The sequence below is a fragment of the Mus caroli genome, unplaced genomic scaffold (genome assembly GCF_978045245.1).
Source record: "Mus caroli unplaced genomic scaffold, Mus_caroli_1 scaffold_19, whole genome shotgun sequence".
Classification (NCBI taxonomy): domain Eukaryota; kingdom Metazoa; phylum Chordata; class Mammalia; order Rodentia; family Muridae; genus Mus; species Mus caroli.
In genome coordinates, this window is record NW_028227274.1 from 11,031,077 (window position 1) to 11,051,304 (window position 20,228).

General features: G+C 39.1%; 1 protein-coding gene across 3 annotated transcripts in view; it reads right to left on the reverse strand.

The window, feature by feature from the left end:
• Znf521 (zinc finger protein 521) overlaps positions 1-20,228 on the reverse strand; it is a 284,198-nt gene that overhangs the window by 128,265 nt on the left and 135,705 nt on the right. For 2 of the 3 annotated variants that reach the window (XM_021150480.3, XM_021150478.3), the window contains one exon: positions 1,111-1,195. In XM_021150480.3, the coding sequence (XP_021006139.1) occupies positions 1,111-1,195 (85 nt within the window). The remainder of the gene's footprint in view (positions 1-1,110; positions 1,196-20,228) is intronic. The other variant, XM_029471828.2, reaches the window with a different exon arrangement.

Below are 20,228 nucleotides of genomic sequence, written 5' to 3' on the forward strand. Positions count from 1 at the left end.
CCTAGAATGTACTTTCTTAGAGCTCCGCTCCTTGCTGTGCAATACAAGATAGTCCCCCAACCCTGGAAACAAACTCCATGTCTAAAAATGTTGAACTTGCTTTTCTATATTACAAAATTTTTATTAGGTGAATATAGGGTTAATCAGACTTCAAAATATTATATTCTACTTATTTATGAGTTTATAAAACACCAAGAAGTAAGTATGAAATAAATAAACAAAACCCTCATGGTATAAAAATACAAATGAGTAACAAAAATAGTATACAATAATAGCAATTGTCATTTTATTAGTAGCAAAAGATGTGCTTGATAAAGTTTAATTGGCTGGTACAACTCTTAGCACTATTACTAAGTGATTATCAAATTAAAAAACAGGAACCAGGCAGTAACCCCTGAGGAATGGGTGGATAATGGGACACCATGGATAAGTGGAAAAGCTGTCACTTTAGTTCCAGCCTAGCTAATACACGCACGATTCTAAAAATCACTGGCCTAGAGTAACGTCAGAGGTCTCCCTATCCACTTCTACAAAGATCTGTGGAAAAATTCGTGCGAAATAAAAAACTGATTCCTGAATTCTTTACATGATCTTTATGATCATTATTATTTCCAGGCTGCTGAAAACATACTTATAAAACTATTTTATGGCAATTTAAATTATTTATGTTTCCCCATCACAAAACTCACCACTTCAGGGTTTGATACAAAGATGCTTAAGCAACACACAGCAGTGCCATTATCATAACAACTTCTGAAATTAAAACCTGTCTAAAACTCTATGGAAAGCTAACATCCAGTTCATTAACCATTCCTGTTAGTTTTCAATAATGCAAAAATGATTAGAAGTTTAATTTGCTAATCACCTGTGCTTTGACTGGCAGAACGCAAATAATCCTCTGCAGAAGTCTAAACTAGCCCTCGCAGAAAAGAGAGCGCGCTAATGCCTTACCAGGGCTAATAAGAGGAATAAAAAAAAATCAATCACGCCTAGGTAAAGCATTGATGGCAGAACAATTAATTCATTCTTCATGCTGTTTAATTACATAGGCACTGATGTACACACATCTGAGAAAAATGGATGAGTAGTAAGGGGCGGAGTCTCACTCACCAATCATGTGATTTGCCACATGAACCTGGATGTCCCACTCGTTGTAGAAAACCATCTGACACTTGATACACTGGTAGGTCTTCTTCTGAGAAAAGAAGGAGGAACGTGATTGCTTAGACACATGTGCATAAATAAATGCTCCCACCCAACACAAACTGAGGGAAAACCTCTGGCCACAGAACGGTCTTCCCACGATGTTGGTTTTGTCTATGTGGCTAATTAACATTCTGTGGATTTCTCTGACAAAGCTCCATGAGCATCTTACCAAGAAACTGAGAGTTGACAGCTAGCAGTACACGTTATTACATTTACAAGGAACAAAGGCACCACATTAGGAAATAATGATAACAAAATAATATAGGTGCTCTTAAGCTCAAAACTAGACCCTAGTATTAAAAGTACTTATAACACATGGCTCAGTTTCAAAACCAATGCCTTTAGGTATCAGACATGTTTTAATTCTCACTAAAATCATGGCAGTTTTGTTCCCAGAAATATAGAAGTAAAATGACTGGTAAGTTAAGGTTCATAGCATTTTAGACAATGGGGCTGGAGAGGTGGCTTAGCAGTTAAGAGCTCTTACTGCTGTAGCAGTGGGCACAGGTTCTGTTCCTAAAACCTACCTGGATGCTCACAACTCCCTGTAATACTATGTTCAGGAGAGTGGCCACCTTGTCACTTCCACAGGCACGTGGCACCTAGCGCACAGACACAAAGGCAGGCAAAACACTAACACACATCCAAAAACCCGAAATCATTCTTTTAAGAAGGTAGGTATTTTTGTGCAGTCAGAAGTGTAGGTAACGCTTCTGAGATCTAATTCCTCTCATTTGAATATGCACTTTCTCTCCTTAGGAAATTGTTCGAGATAAAACACCACAGTCCAGTGAAATAGACGGAGCAGTGTATTTATGATAGGGGTTAGGGCATACACACACAAACTCAGACACACTCGATGTCACTGTGACACAGAAATGGGAAAAGAAGTAATGTTTCTCAAATCTCAGATGAAGCATGCGGTGTGACCTTCTGTTCTCAAGACTGATTCTCTCTCGGTGCATGTAGGGTTGACTCGGTGATTAAAGAACTAAGGTGTTCTATAGAACACACCATCACATACATCCCTTCGCATTACACGCTGTCTACAATCAAAAAACATCTTGAAAAATGAAATCTACTACGATGAAATGAAAAATTAAGGGATAGTTCACTTGTAAATGTGGGGAAATTCCATCTGTAAAAGTGTACACGTAATGTTTGGTTGTAATAATTCCCATAGATTATTATTTCACTTGGCGTGCTATAACATGTTTTGCTATAGGTATTAATATGAAATAGGAGTCATAAGTTAATATGAATCATAAATTATAGCGCATTGTGAAAAGCTCAAGTTGTTTAGGACATAAAAACATAAAGTATGAAAATAAGTGTAATTTCACTTGAAATTACAAAGGATAAGTGCCACAAATGTAAGTATTTCTTATTTGTCATAATCTACATAGTATTTTCTTCTACAACAAGGGACATTATACCTAGCAAACCCTAAAAGTCCAGGCATGTCTCCAATGCACATATCTAAATAACCCAGTAGTGGTTGTTCATTAGAATCCAGTGGACTGAGTGTACCAAATCTAAACCTAGCCAGGGCTTCCCACACCCTGACAATCAAGGAAGACGATTTACTGCATGGAGCTGTTCGTGAGACCCTTTGACAGTGACGCATAGAGCAACATGTGCTGTGTAAATAACATTCATCCCTTTTGTAACTATATTTCCCTTTAGAACTAGTTAGAAAATATTTCTTACTCCCTGATGACCTCCATTATATATTGTTTATTAGCATACTTCAAGCATCATTCCTGATATGTGACCTTGCTGAAAAACAAAGAAACATAAACTTAATGGCTAGTCTTTTCTCTTGTTAGCACAGTAAAACACAGAACATGTCGAAAACTGTCTCCAAAAATTATGACTGATAAGGAGGTTGCTCGAATATACTAAGGGCTTTTTTTTCCTTCTCGTCCACTAATAAAGAACAAAACCACTTGAAAAGCCAAGGTAATAAAATGGCAGCACTTATGCCTATCTTCAAAATGAGCTGACACATTTAAAGACCCTTGTAAGTTTTCTCTTATTGAAAGAAAACGCTTGTGTCACTATTGATAATTCACAGAGCTAATTCTCTACACCCTCACGGTGTCTAAAATGCTTTCTCCTGTTTTATATCGACATAGTCATGTTCTTATCTACATGTGCCCAAATCTGCAGCCAGCTAGAGATTCAAGGGAAGGCACCATAAGGCCTAAGTACTGCAGCTTCACCCAGCTCAGCAACCTCCGCCCCAGTTTCCTCAAAACAAAGCCATGCTATGCAAACAGCATACATAAAAAACATTTTCACTTTCCAGTTTTTAGAATAGTAAATTCAAATGGCCTATAAAGTATTCATTCCAATAGATTCTTATCTAACTATCTGAGGGCAGTACACACCTGTACACCACTCACTGAGCACACAACACACACCTGTAAATCCGATGCTGGGAGAGCTCTGCATAACTGACATTACCAAGGAGTCACCCTAATTCTAGGCCCAAATTCTCCCTTTTCCTGCTTTCAACCATTGGTCCCAAACCTTGGCTGAGGCTCTAAGGAGCAGGATGAATCTCCTGTCTAATAGACAGACTCATTAGCCCCCTTCTCAGGCGAGAGCAGAGACACACACCTCACAACAGACTGCCCAGTGGCTTTTACAACATGGTTAGCTTTCTTCAGTAATAGGGATAAACAGATCCCAAAGTGAAGCCAGATGCCTGAGGGGTGACCCCGCACTGCTGCCGAGTACAAGAGGACTGTCACCTCCCTCAGGACAATTGCTTCCATTTATATCAAAGACAACAACAAAAAAGTCACGTGAGATAATTTCTCTTAAAAGCAGGTGAAGTAGAAACAGAACTTCCATTGTTTGGGCCCCACATTGGCCTTGATCAACGCTTAGGTTGTCAATTTACTTGAAATGCTAATTTAGTCCCATTTTTAAAAGAGACTTTTTTTTTTCATTAGCCTTTTTAAATGAGCTACTTGGGAGCAGGACTGTCACTTCCTGATTGTTCTCCTTTGTTTTCTGATACTGATAGATGTAATTATCAAGGATACAACTTTCTCCCAGCACCTCATTATATTTGATTGATTTTGAGAACAATTTAAACGTGCCTCTTTGACATTTTTTGTTTTCAGCTATACTCTGCTCAGGTACTCAGAGACTTTCAGAAAAGAGCATCTCATAAGTTAAAAAAAAAAAGGTTAAATATCTCTAATAACATATAGTATTAAATATTCCTTTTCTGATTACCTCTCTCTGTTTGATCTCTGTCCCATTAGCTTTTAGACTACATTTTGTCTTATCAAATTAAATAAAAGTTATAAATTTTTAAAAATTATGTTTTGGAGTTGTAGATTGCTTTTTCTTAAAATAATATAATAAGTTCATTTAAAAAATCAGTGAGTCCACAGTAACCCTCAAAGGTAGAAAGTCAATCTCAGATGCTATGATGGTCACTATTAAATAAGTCTCTAAGCATGAAGTCCCTGTCTCCCTATACTTTCCCTCCTTTCTTTTTTGACTGCTTTGAAACAGAATCTCACAGATATCTCAGGCTGGCTGCAAACTTGGAATTCTCTTCCTCAGCCTTGAGTGCTAAGATTATAGGCGTGTGTTGGTCCACATGCTTGGTGATGTAAATTTCTTTTTCTGACAATTGGCAGTCAAAGGGTTGGAAACACTAAGCTTTTCCTGGAGAGAATTCAGTTCATGCCTCCTTAATGATAGGAGGGTTATGCAAGGGAAAGAAGAAGAAATGCTAGAATGGAGAACGAAGAAAGAAGAAAGAATGAAGACTTTGCAGAGAAAGATTATTCTTCACACTCAAAGAAACTTATCCAAAAGACTAAGTTGAATGTAATAAAACCTTTAGAGGTAACAGCCTAGATTTCAGTACAGGCAGAAACAGAAGAATAAACAAAGCCCTGGAGAGACCTTTTAGAGAACTGGACTATTGTCTTGAAAACATCCAGGTCACAGGAGAGGAGTGGAGACTATTCCCAGGTGGCTCAAAGAGGTTCATCAACTCAATGTACTTATGTGGTCTGGCTTTGGGATAAAGGGGCCAGGAGTGTTTGAGCAACTGGGGAAATGTGACCACCCTTTGGTACTGGATGTTATTGGGGGCTAATGGGCATCTTCCTTGGATGTGATGATAGTATGTAGGAAAGGCCAATGTCCTTTGTGTCAGGAGAGTCACATCATCGGTATAGAGCTGAAGTGGTATGCTGCTCACAAGTGAACTCTTACAACACCAGAGGAAACAATACACAAATAACACAGATATGGGCAAAGCAGAAAGAACTACATGACAATAGCCATCACCAGGTGCATGGGTGAGTGTCAGAGAAAACACAGGGACAAAGAAATAAATGCAAGTGCCTCGATGGGCATGGTGTTTTCTTGTGCGGAACACATCCTGATCATGTCCACGTGTGTTATTTTTCCATATCTATATGAAAGACACACCAAATAGCTTCTGTCTAGAGGTTATAAGTAGCTTTGCAAATATTTTTGATGTTTTCATGAAATTTTGAGCATGGATCTAACGAATACATTTGTAAGAGTTTGGGAACTACAGTTTGCATTCATTTCTAAAATCAAGTAATGGAAATCCCTGTTTGTGTCTCGTACTTTGCGGTTTATGGAGAATCGCTGTGCACTAAGGTCCCCTGCAATAACGTGGTAGGAGCGGATAAAGGAAGAGTAGTCGTCCAGATAAATTAGGTGACTTGTCCGAAGGCACAGGGCTTGAATACCCTACACAAAGCCAGGATTCTACTCAGCCCCTTCTCCCTGCCTTTAAACACAGCTTCTACTCTGCAAGTGAAGCTGAGACCACAGCTGAGAAGCAAGCTTTCCTTCCTGTGGAACATGAAATGTCAGAGATGATGGAGAGACAGCTCAGGACAAGGCAGGGCCTGTTTCTGCTCCTTTGCTCTCAAGTCCCATCACAGACCCTTCTCTAAGATCTCAGTGTAGAAGAGGCTCTGATCTCCCAGAGTCTAATACAGGACTTCGTTTTTTTCTCAATGTTCTGTGGTTTCAACACTGTACTTTAATTACATGTTTATTTCAATACTAAGAACAGTTTAATTCCGAGATGGCAAGAATGTCTTTAATTCCCACAATTTTCATCTGGTTAAATTAACACAGTTTTTGAGTCTCCCCTTACCTTTCCCAGAACCTTGCAGAAGCTCAGCACTGAGCCTTTCTACCATTCTCTCCTATAGCAATTGCTCTTGCATGCATGTTTTAACAAATTGGCATGAACATCTGAGCTCTCCTGCAGGTGAGCCCCCGCTTCAGTGATGAGTTTGTCATCTCTACCAAAGCATCATTTCAACAACTAGGTTTCACTACTTAGTTTAAACGTTAAATTATCTCGGCTTTTGTTATATATTCCTGGGCTTAAATTTACTTAAAATTTGTCCGTTTTCTTAGTGGAAATTGTCCTCACCTTTTTAAAACTATTAAACCTACTATTTCATTGCAAATGTTGATAGTCTCTTTTCTGACAAAGTCTCTTTCTGGTGGTTGTTTTCTCTGTCTGTCTCTGACTCCCTCCCCTTTCTCCTCCTTCTCCTCCTCCCCCGACTCCTCCTCCCCCTTTCTTCTTCTAAATCAGAGTCAGGCTCATTCACAGAATTTGAAGCCTTGATTTGAAGCCCACTTGGAGTGAACTCCTTTTGCTCATTGCCTCGCTGAGGTCATGCCAGGCTGCTGGACTTGACCCTCACAGAGGGGCATTTCCTGTGCACCTGCCCTGCTGCAGGTATAGAAGAAACAACACAGGTTCGGTTTTAAGTCTGAAACCTTCCCCCCTTCCTGCTTCTTTAATTGTCTAGGGAGAAACTGAAATACAAAGCAGAAATCAACAGCACCGTTTTACCTTCCAGTCTCTCGGCAAGAGGAAGGAAACATTGCCGTTCCTGCTTATTTGTTGTCTCTTGTTCATTTATTTATTTGTACACATACGCCTGCCTGGCTTACAAGGAAAGGCCTGAACTCAGAGCCATCAATGCTAAGCAAGCACTCCATCACTGAACTACAAGGCAGATGGATCAGGAGTTCAAAGCCAGAGGCTGGAGAGATGGCTAAGTGGATAAGAGCACTGCTGCTCTTCCAGAGGACCAAGTTTTGGTTCTCAGCACCCACATGGTGACTAAAAACACTGTTATGCCAATCCTTTGGGGGGTTTTGTCCCCAAGGACACCAGGATATACATGGTACATAGGCATACATTCTGCCATAACACCTATACACATAAAATAAATAAAATAAATTTACAGCAATGCCATTTTTAAAAACCTTAGAAACAGATAAATGAATAAGAAGCAGGTCTGGCTTTGTCTTATATGGATGAAACCTTAGTATTTCCTTGCAAGAGTCCTGCAGACCCGCAGACCCTGCAGACCCGCAGACCCTTGCCTTCATCCCCAATGTCTTACTTGGCTTCTGCACTGGAAGAATGAAGGACACGTCTACACAGGTTCCTGTGTTTCTCCTTCATCACCACTCCCCCATGTTTGGACCACTTCTCCTAGCTGTCTTACAGCCCACAGCTCCCTCTACTCCAACAGTTTCAAGCATGGAAGAGGCAGTCAGAAGCACTGTTAGAATCCCAACAATACAATGTTATACAACAACTGCTAAAACTCACTCAGCCTAATAATATCCAGCAATCTTAGTAGGAAAAAAAAAACCTCTAGAATGTTCTCTCTACAATCAGTTGCTACACTATGGCTTCATCATTCAGCTGAGCTACAAGTCATTGAATGACAGTGAGTGTTAGGTTACTTCCCTGTCAATTAAAAATAATACAGCTTACATCTTAGAGATCTATGTGGAACGAGAACTATACGAACATGCCTAGACCATGCCCAGCGTGAGCAAACCAGTGCTCAACAGTAACTGCCTTTGTTGCTCTTTACTTGACAGGTTATTATGGGATGAAATGGAAGGATACTAACAGGCACACAAAGATCCTTACCAAGGGAGTTCCAGAGGTGACTTCGGGATCATATTAACATTTCTTTCCATTAAAATACACAGATTTAGATTTTATGCCCATTAAGAGTTCTAAAATCTATTTGTAAAAGCTCAGTAAGTAATAGTATAAAGGACTCCATAGTATAAAGGACACCACAGTTAGTGACAACTGTGGAAAGACAGAAAGGAAGAGATTTAAAGAATAATCTGTATAAAGATTCAAACTGGGCCCAAGAAGATGGCTCTCTGGGTAAAGGGCTCGCCATGCAAGCATGAGGACTGGAGGTTTGCTTGGCAGCACCCATAGGCACTGCAGCTCACATGTGATTCTAGACGTCTGAAGGTGAAACATGGGATCCCTGGAAAAAGCTAGCTAGGTAGTGTGGCTAGATGACTGAGTGGTAGCTCCAGATGAGCGAGCGGCCCACCTCCCTTAATATACAAGTGGGAAAGCAACAGAGGAAGACAGTGCCAGCCTCCAAATTCCAAATACACATGAACTCACATACATATACACCTCCACACTTGCGTTTCCACACACATGTGAAAATACATACACATACTTATGCAAACTAGCCACACAAAACCACGCCAAACAAGCTAGGAGAAACAAAGATATCAAACAAAAGAGTTGTTAATGTCTACAGCAATATATATCATCATTCTAAAAACAAATCTATTACAAACTACATATGGAGAGTAACACCTTTAGTTGGCAGGATTTTGTTGTAGCAGGTAGATATTGTATGTGAGGGTAAGTCATGAGCTCACAGCTTTGTACAAATTTAGACAACTTACTAATTTAACCTAGTCATTTTCAACATAATAGTGAATTAATATGAAGATAAGCCAGCACAGAGGGGAAAGTGGCTGAAATGTAACAGAATCAACTGATGCATACCTAACCCAAGGAAAACTGGAAGCTTTAGTGTTTGATGGTGTAATCGTGTGGCTGGACTACCATTGTGCACAGTGCCTGGCACATGGTAGCCCTTAACCACCAAGAAGAAATGACACCATCCTGAATTCAAGGAGTCAGAACACACTTTGGAAAAGGAAACACACAAACATTAGAGTCCTACTCAGATTTTGCCTAAGTAATATGGCAATACAGTTCAGGACCAAGCATCTTTGTTGGTCCACAGTTAATGGGAGCTAAAACAAGTCTGGTAGGAACAGTTTAATATGCCCTGGAAGAGTCAGGAAAAAATTTAAAACCAAAACCAAACCAAACAAACAAAAGAGCCCTGGAGGTGATGCATGATCTAAAATGGAATAATACAAAGTTACTATCCTCTGCAAGGTGCGGTGCCGACTGTCCTGGGCGGCACTGGATAGACTGGGGAGAACTAATCAGAGAAGAAACAGGGTCAACGATTGCTCGTGGCCAACTGGCTAGACAGAAAACACGCACAATCTGGATGCACATCATTGCTTTAAGCAACAGAGTTGTGCCTTTTTCAGGTATCAGGGAATAATTGTTTGAGCATATTTATTTTTGCCAATAAAATCCATATTTCACAAAGATAAAAATTTAAGCTATCACAATTTCAAAAACCAAAGGGTGGGGAAAATCAATTTTTCACTTTTTATTGGAATTTTTAAATATTAGATAAACTAGTTCTAAGATACTTTAATTCCAAAGACATAGTAAATAGTCAAAACTCAAGAAATAATTGGGTCTTTAGAAAAATTTGGTAATTGTTCACGCTCACACACACACACACACACACACACACACACACACAATTTGTTATAACATCTCTGTCATAAAAGAGAGTCAAGGAATGTCCTAGGTTTATCAGCACTTTGAGAACTTAGATAACTATCATCAATATCAAAAAGATAACACCAAACCTTACTTCTCGTTAGATCATGATTCCTTTCTATTCTTATGTTATTCTTACATGCTTTATCCAGACTATTTCTACAATGTTAATCTATGCCCTAATGGGGATATTCACTCTTTAAGGGAGGACAGGAGGCTTTAACCCATTCATTTCATATCTATTGCATCATATAGCTGATTATTTAGACATATTTATGGTAAATAAATATGTACAACTCATATGCTTGATATAAAATAAAACCCTCTTGCTTACGTATCTTTGGGGTTGTTTAACCCTTTTTACTCTTTGGTAGGGATGGTGCTTGAACCCACGACTTTGCCCATGCTGCGCTTATGCATTCCCACTGATGCATATCTCTGGTCCTTCCTGTGCTCTTTAGGCTCCCCTGAGGCCTGACCATTTTCCTTTGTTTCTATTCTTGGTCTATCCTTCCAGCTATTCTTCTGGCAGCTCCACGTCCCACCCACAGGACATGCTCTCCTTTCATTTGGTATTTGCAGCTTTTGACAGCACTGTGCAGATTACCTGTCTGTGGTTCCTGTTATCTCTCTGAAATAGCTTACTGTATTGTCCACACCCACACTCAGGTGTCTACTCTCTCCCCCTCCCTCTCCCTCCCTTCCCCCCTTACTCTCTCCCCCTCCCTCTCTCACACCACAAACGCACAGAGTTCTGAGTTTTCTTGTCCATCCCTTCCACGCAAACAGCTTTCCCACGTAGCCATGTCAGATGACCCTTCCCATTTCTTTCAAATTGCTTCTAAAACCACCCGAGTCGAAAAGCCAGTTAACAATTACACCCACACAGTGCTGTGGATGTTGGCTTCATTATTCCTGTTGTCTATACTGTTTTCAGGACACAGTGGTGTTTCTTTCAGCTCCCCTATGCTAAAATGTTTTGTGCTGTTCCAGTGTATTAGACACATGACGGAAGGCTGAGTTTAGCCACACCCCCCAACTGAATTGAAATTGTCTAGAATGTTGAAATTCTTCCTCATTCATTTCAAAAATGAATACCCTTTTCTGTGTGTGTGTGTGTGTGTGTGTGTGTGAGTGGAAGCATGCATGGGGATGTCAGGAATTACCTTGTCACACTTGCACCTTAGTCACCAACACTTGCACCTCAGTCACTGAGGCTCAAACCCAGAGTTCAGATAAACCCAGGGTTTGACAACATGGACAGTCACTCTGGTCAATTTACTCTGGGAAATCCTCTGTCTCTGTATCCTATGTCTGAAATGACAGCAGGCTACCATGTCAACTTGGCATTTCTATAGGTTCAGGAGACCCAAAACTCTGATAGTGTTATATTCATATTTCACAGATATTATTCTTTGCAGAGAAGCATGGAGTCTCAGAGTGGAAAAAGGAAGTGATCTCATCCTACTCCACATTTCCCATCAGAGAGCAGATGAAGTGACCTTGAACGTGACTCACAGAAAGTCACCAAGCAATCCTAGAACACAGCGGCATGAGCAGATTCACACCTGTTGACACAGTCGCTGGTCTCCAGAAGAAATACAACTCATTTCATTATGAGTTGTTATGAACTCCTGTGGGTTCAGAGGGTAGAGACAGCCCTATAAAGTCACCTCTCTCTGGACACTTCTTGAGACTGACTGCTGCTTTCTTTGAATGTACTGATTTCTCAGTACGTAGTTCAGCATAAAATGTACTCTATAAGTTGAGAATGGCTTATTCAAACTTCTGGGGATGACAAGTGTTTCAAAAGCTTGTTTGTTTGTTTGTTTTTAATTTTTGAAATACCTAAATGCAGAGAAATTTTGAGGTCATGATTTATGCCTCAACATCCTAAATATAAAATTAATATAAGCTTTGCATACATATTTTATACACCTATCCTAAAGAGTTTTTTTTGTACTTTAATGCCCTATATTTTAGCTATGACCCCGCCCACAATGTCAGATGTCATTCATGGTGTCACATTGGTGGTGAGAATAATCTTAGCACATTTCTGACATCTGATTTTTAGATGCTTGAATCACATGATCAAAACATCTATTCACACTCCAGTCAGAGATGGCTCAGCGATTAGGAAGGCTTGCTGCTCTTACAGAGGACCAGAGCTCAGTTCCTAACACTCAGGTCAGGAGGCTAACAAAAGCGCCAAATTGTAGCTCCAAAGGTTGCAGTGCCCTCTCCTGTCATCCACGGGTTCCTACACTCACATGCACACACCGACACGCAGACACACTTGATTAAAAACAAATTTAAAAAGCAGATTCATCTTCTACAAAACCCATTTTGTTTCCAGTCTGAATGGCTACAGTTATTGAGGTTTGATACTTCCTAACAGATTTTCTGACCTCACATTTAGGCATTTATCTCTCATCTTTTCTTCCCATCCTCAGCGTCTCCTTCCCTCTCATCCTTCTCATTTTTAGAAAACAAATAACCTTTACTAAAGAAATGATCACTACCTATAAACCAACTATTTCAAGGAAACATGTTTTTATTAGAGCTCCTTTTTGCTTCCTTATGGCCCATGCCAAACTAAATATAAATATAGAAATTCCAAAGTCATTCCGAGGTAAGCTGTGTTATGTTCATAACAGATTTTGTAAGTTAAGTTTTTCAGTATGACTTGAATTTTTAGATCATGAAATGTTTTCTTTAAAGCAACTCTCTCCTAATCATGTATTAGTAATCTAAATATAAGTTTAAAATAAACCAAGGCTATGTATCAAAATTATAAATCCTATAAAAATCAAATATAAAAATGCCACCACTTTTTCCTTTCGCCCCTCCAATGAAAATTCTATATATGATTAGCAGAAAGCAATGCCAGTGGATTCCAACCACACAATCAAGTTCTTTAATTGCCTTTCAAGTGACTCATTTATTTTCTGGACTTAGAATAATAATAATAATAATAATAATAATAATAATAATAATAAAATCTAACTTCCGTGTTTGTTTACTATGCTTATCGCAGACAATTTCTACTTGTCTTAAATGTTGTTTCCTATGTGTTTTTTAAATTCCCTGCCTTTGGGGATGTGTTTTACTCCAGTCCCATCACTGGACACTTCTCCTTACCTGCCCATGGTTATTTTGTCTGTTTGCGTGCTCAGGGGTTTACTGCCATTACATCTTTTGTACTTACTGAAACTACCTCTAACCTCAAAGCAAATAAAATAAGATTTTAATTTTTGTGGTTTCTGTTTTTCCCTTTGTTCTTTGGTTTTCAGCACTCCTAGATTTGCTATTAACAATTATGTTTTTCTACTTCATCAACTGTGTAAGATACAATTTGATGAAATAAGCCATTATTCTAGCCTTATTTAATATTGCCATACTGAATTAATTGAAAAAAGATTACATGAATAAGTTACATGCATGCATGAATAAACAGGAGTGTGTGTATACACTGGTATCATAATACATAATGATATACCATGTATTGTGTGTGTGTGCGTGCGTGCTTTCTCTGTTCACTAAGAATCTTCATGTTTAAATGTGTCAGCTGTGCTCCACGATAAACTTAGAAAGCATGTGTACACACATAGTGTGGGCAGAAAGCAAAGCCCATTGTGTCAGTAAAGAAACAGGCTTGGAAGCCTCATAGACATTTTTATCAACTGGTATTTTAACTTTTTTCCTAATAAATATCTTCTCTTACTATACTGGACCCTTAAATTCCCCTCAGTGACCATGTTTCTTCAGCAAAACCCGCACAGACTCAGTTGACGGCTTGCTTAGGCAATGCCATGTTTAATTCCATAAAATAAATTATTTGCCATGATATGAGGTGTTTTACAGGACTTCATCTGCCTCTTCATCTCTTTCTGATATGAATTACAAAGGACATTACATACTTATAAGACATCTTATGTTCTATTTATGTGCGGGTCTAGGCTATGGTATCAATATTTAGTTCTCAAGAAAATGTTTCTATCTTTTTCAAGGTGCCTATTGCATTAATCACCAAGTTTCACTTGAAAGCATTTTAAGAACTCAAGAAGCACAAGTCAGTGCTTCAAGAGCCGTGAGGATGCTTAGCCAAGCCGTGCCTCCACTATCCATCCCCGACTGCTTTTCCTGTGGTGTTGTCCTGACTCACACAGCTCTACTGTGCTTGTCCCTTTATACAAGTGCTCACCTCCTGCCTCAGGACTTGGGATGTGGCAGTTGCCTCAAATCTGTTTGATGTCTAACACAGACATATGAAAAGTGAATTCCTTCCAGGCCCCTTGCTCTGTCTTGGTGCTGTCGAAGCACAGAACTGCCCACAACGGCTATTCCTCACCAACAAAATCTGAAGACTCAACATACGGCACCTCTAGAGTGGCATTTGTCTGTGTCTACTGCTACACATTAATTACCTTATGAGCTTTCCAGGTGCTACATTGAGAATAAAAATGTATAGCTAATTTATATGAATACCTATAGCATATGATTATAATCACAGAATTATACTGGTCCAAGAACTTCATTTGCATAAAGCTTCTTCTCTTTACAGCTTTGCACCTCAATGTTCTGTACATAGCAAGAATTCAGTTATTATCTTACAAGGCAATGAACTGAAACAAATGCATATTATAGCCAAATGTCCCCCCAAACCAGGAACTCGCTTGCACCTGTTCAAGTAGCACATGAGAGGAAGCCGTCTAACAGGGATACGGTCACACAGTAAGTCTAGCGGGGATACAGCCACACAGTAATGCCTTGGTAAACCACACTTGGGCAGCTTACGTGCAACAGTGAAAGAAGAGCTTCCAGGCTCCCTGAATTGGGCAGGGATGAATTTTAACCTGTGCTGTGGTACACAGTGCTGGTTTTACATTTGTCTTCTCTGTGTAGTGAAGGGCACTCTATGCATTTACAGTTCTGCCTTTATTATTAAGTACTAAATGCTTATGATGAACATGTTGAATATACCTAACATATAAAAAGCATACATTAAACCTCTGGCCCCGCCTTAGCTTCCCAAGGGGTCTTCCCCTCCATCCTCTTGCCCTCCAAATTGACATTTCCCGTAAGTCCAATGGGCTACTATGTTCAAATCTGTGCATGTTCAAATCTCCACGTTTACTTCCTGCTTGTGATAAAGATCTTCTTGTTGTTTTCTCATTTTCTTTTCTGATTGTTTGTGATATCCTACCAACTCTTGGCTCTTTTAACATATTTTTAAAGCTGATATTTGTTTCAGTTATATTTATGACAATATGTTATCATCATGCATCTCTGAGTTCCCTTCAGTTATTTCTTTAATCAAGATGAACATACCAATCATTTAATTTGCAGTTCACATTACATTATTTTAAAAAATATTTCCCTAACTGAAGTTTATAAAAATATTTCCTCTACTTTTTCAGAAGATTTATGCCTTTATCTTTCAAATCTGTATGTACATAAACCACCTGGAACTAATTTTTATATATGAGCAAGAATTTGGTTTTTTCCAAATAGTTAATATATTTAATACTTTATCTGCTTCCTCACTGATAACTAAAGATAGCTGCATGCTGTCCCAAGGCTTCAGCTATGTATCTCATTGGGGCATCTTATTTGGGGTCTACTAATTACTAAAGACTGGTTATAAATTGACAACGTACTCCACTGATGGAAGCTTATCCCCTGATGATGGTTTATCTTTGCTATTCTGAGTGGACTGTCTTGCTATGTAGTCCAGGCTGGCCCAAGCTCCCAAACCTCCTCCTATGGCCTCCATACTGAGTTTATGACTGTGCCACATTACTCAGAGTGTTCACACCTCTGGGTCTTTCCTTTGTTCATAGGTATTTTAGAATTGCTTGTCAAGTTCCAAAAATTAAAAACATGAATGTAAAACACAGAGACAAATAATAAAACTTTGCTGAGATAACCAATGCAAGAATCACTGCACCAGTTTTGGGCAAGCGAATGTCTTGTGATGCAGAGTGTTCTAATCCATGAACAAACTGTACTTCGTCATTCATCTAGGCCTTTAAAACCATCTCTGAAAACCGTTTAATCCCTTTCTATATAAATGTTTTATGTACCTTATAAGTTTGTTTTTTAATATACACGATTTGTGCCCATTGTAAACAAAATTATTTACAATTCATATTTTGGTGGTCTTTGCTTTGTGACTTGGTGAAAAATCACACAGAGCTTAAGTTTTACTGCATCAGCAGCTGAGGTTGTATGGAGGCTGAGGACGCAGCTCGGTGGTACATGGCCTGCCCAAATACTTTTCAGTATTTTCTACACACACACACACACACACACACACACACACACACACACAAAACAAAAACCAAACAAACCATACACCCTGTTGTGACAGTTAACTGGTTTCCATTGTTGAGCTAGACTTCTATATTTGTCTTACTTAGTTATGTTACCTACAAACCAGGTTACTGGTTTTGTGAATTATTAATTTCATGAAAATGTTCTATTATTTCATACTAGTTGCTAATGGTGACACTGTTATAGTCTTCATTAGGTACAGGAAATTCTCGTTTCTTTCCTAATGTAGCATTTTAAAACACAAGATGATTCTGTTTATTTTGTCTTGAATCCTAGAGATGAAAATACAATCTTCTTTCTTCTTTAATTTGCTCATGTGGTAAATTAGTCAAATTTACATCAGCTCAAACCCATCTTGAGTCCTTCTGATAAACCCAGTTTATAATAACAGACCCTTATTTTTGGCACACAGGGGATTTCATTTTATTGATATTTTGCTTAAACTTTTAGGATGAGAATCTTGACCAAAGCTTACTTGACTCTCCTTTTTCTGCCATGTTGGTCTGGTTTTGATATGAAGATTATAACAGCGAGTGCTCGCCCTTTTTCAGACTCTGCCAAACCTGTGGGTCTATGTCTGCATTTAGGAGAATTTACTCTAAAAGCCACCTGGGTCTGGTACTGTCTTTGTGGAATGATTTTCAAGAATTTACTAAACCTTCTAATGTTGGTGGGATTTTTCCCTCTGATCCCTTCCTCTCCCTCTCTCTGCCTCTACCTACCTTGATAACTTACATTATTCTAACTCCTTTTCCATACAATAGAAACTTTCAGGCTAGTAGCATAAACATATGCCACAATGGGGAATTATTTGACTTTGTGGGTAATGGTTAAAATGAGGAGGAACAGGGCTCATGCAAACCAAGCAGTGCTTACAAATAGATTCACAGATGTGTGTGTGCGCCCATTAGTCGTCATACAGAACAGGGCCGGAGCACTCACCTAGGGGGATTCCTCCTGTTCCTTCCAAGGTGCTTCCAGCCTAGACGCAACTATTCTCTGACACCAATCATCCTAGATTACTTTTGCTCATTCTTAAATTCTGCACGACTAGAGTGAGCCATTGTATATCTCTGGCTCCATCTTTCAACGCCAAGTCTGTGAGTCATTTGGGCTGCTGTATAATAACAGGTCACTCTATATTACTGAGTACTACTACATTACAAACGGGATGGATTCACATCATTAGGGAACTATCCTATTCACTCCATGCAAATGAGTGCTTTGGTTTATGCTAGTTGGAAGTGTGTATACATAAAACCAGTATGGACAGTCTTCAGAACTCATTTAAACATATACTCATTTCTTATGAATCTAGGAATGCACTGACAGGCATAAAAAAGGCTGCTGTTTAACTTTAGCCAGGTACCACATGGCAGTGGGTGATATCTTACTCCCTTTACTGTAGTTAACTTGCTTGGTTCAGTTGGAGAACAATGTGACTAACTGGTAGTTATTCACACAGGATTGGCTAGTCTCCCTTTATAATTCTGTTTCCAAATAACTTACTAAGTCCTGTATTAGCCATATGCGTTTAAACAATTTGCTTGTTTCTGTTTGGTTTGCATCGGAGTCTCACATAAACCAGGCTGGCCTGCAATGCAGCATGAGGCTTTTGCAATCCTGCTTCTCCTGCCTGCAACCCTCAGTGCTGCTGTTGCAGGCATGCACCACACCCAGCCACCAGAGCTAAGTATTTTTAAATACTACTTTTAAGCTTTCTTTGTGTTATGCTTATTTTTTAACTTGAAAATTTGATTTTTTAAAGATAATTCTCTTGTTTAAAATACATTTTTATTCTGCGTGAATATGACTTGTGTGGTTTTCAATGCTGAAATTTGCTAAGAATTTTTTTTTTAAAGATGGGGAGAGAGAGTGAATGAGACAGCTGAACTCTTGTGTAGAAATAAGATGCAGAGAAAAGACACAGTAAAACAAGGACCAGAGGGACAGCGAGGACCAGCGGGCCAGCGAGGGTGTCCTGGAGTGCAGGGAAATGGAGCTCACGCAAGAAGCAGAAGAAAGGCCAGCATCAGGGATGGCCAGGAAAAAGTCACAATCCTCTCCAAGAGCGAGTGCAACAGCCCCAGTTGGATCTGAGGACGAAGTGCTGATGTGCAATTAAGCACTAGTGTGATTCCGTTTGAAAGGGGAGATTTCTATGGAATGATGGTTGGGAAAACAAGAGGGATTAAGACCAGAAGTTCCAAACATTCAGATTCCTTGTATTTCCCAGTTTTATTTTTTAAATGTGCATCTGTCTGTACGTGGACATGTCTGTGGAAGACAGGTCTCCTGGTTGTAAGTGGTTTGTGAGCTGCCTGGTGCGGATGCCAGAAATTGAACCTGTCTTCTGCGAAACCAGCAAATGCTCTTAACCACTGTGCTGTCTCTCCAGCTCCAGAGTCAAAGGGATTTATATACAGGTGAGAACAATTTACAGGTCAAAACAAAGTAACAGCTATTCAGTCTCCTTATTAAGTACTTGACAGAGGGTCAGTGAGATGGCTCAGTGGTTAAGGGCCATTGATGCCAAGCCAGATTAATCTGAGTTCAAGCCTCAGAACCTAGATGGTGGGAGGAAAGAGCCAACTCCTGCAAACTGTGTAGAAGGCATGCCATGTGAATATACAAATGTGTATGCATTCTGCAGACATACAAATAATAAATGTATGTATGTATGTATGTAATAAAAAATAACAGTTTGGAAGAAAAAAATAACAGTTCTCACACATAAAATGTTAAATTTCCAGAAATTCAAAGTTAATATAACAAAATGCTATATTTATGCCACATGGTAGGTAGCATGATTCAGAACACATCTTTGTATTTTTCAACAAACTTCTTAAACACTTAATTATTTCCATCTTGACTCAATTGCAGCAAAAATATTAAAGTCTCCTCCTAGATAGAGCCCTGAAGCTACATACAGGGATTGCAAGCTTTTTCAGCCTTGAACCAAAGGCCAACTGCTGCACACTCATCGTTGCACACAAAAACATTCCTAACTTTAAACATCTGGAACTGAAAGCCAGCTGTTACATGCAAGGTTGTACACAAATACATTCCTAACTTTGAACTTCTCAGAGCACAATGCAAACACAGTGAAAATGTGAGCAAAACATTCAGAAGTGGAGGGAGGCACAGACAACCAGAGCACCGGAGTTGAATGTTGGGCTATGTCAATAGAGCTGGTTTGGAGCCTGGGAACAAAGACTAGAGCATGGCCTGGTCAAGAACATCTAGGCCCCACACCCAGACACTTCTGCCAAGGCCATTAGCTCTTTTTGTAGATACCAAACAATTATTACACATAACAGTGAATCTGGAAAGCAGATTGCACTTGGCAAAGCAATTTAATGTATCCCAAGAACGTCTTGAGTCTTATGAATTTATTTTCTCATATAAATTTTCTATTTAAGTTTTAAATGTGGCTTATTCAGAGAAAGTGCAACCATTTATCTTTTGCTCCTTGTACATCAGCTCCATAAAACCTAGCATCAACAACCTGAAATCAAAAAGACCTACTTCTTTCTCAACTGTCTATTTTTCAGTCTAATATGGAAATTCTTACGATATAAAAACGATATAAATCTAGAAATTGATTACCTTCTAGCATTTTCTTATGTACAGTTTCTTTTCAATACAAGAAGTATGTTGATAGAATTTTGGCTCTCTGCCACTTGAAGCAGGCCTTTATGTTTAAGATGAGTTGTTAACAGAAACTTCAAAACTTTTAGCTTATTTTAGCATTCTTACATTACATCTGACTCTAAAACATTAAAGTACATTTTGGCAAAACAATCAGTATATCTATGAATTAATATATGCATTTGATGTATGCTCAAATATGTCTGCCAGCGGTTCTCAATTTTCCTAGTGCTATGACCCTTTAATACAGTCCCCAAAGTTTTGGTGATCCCCA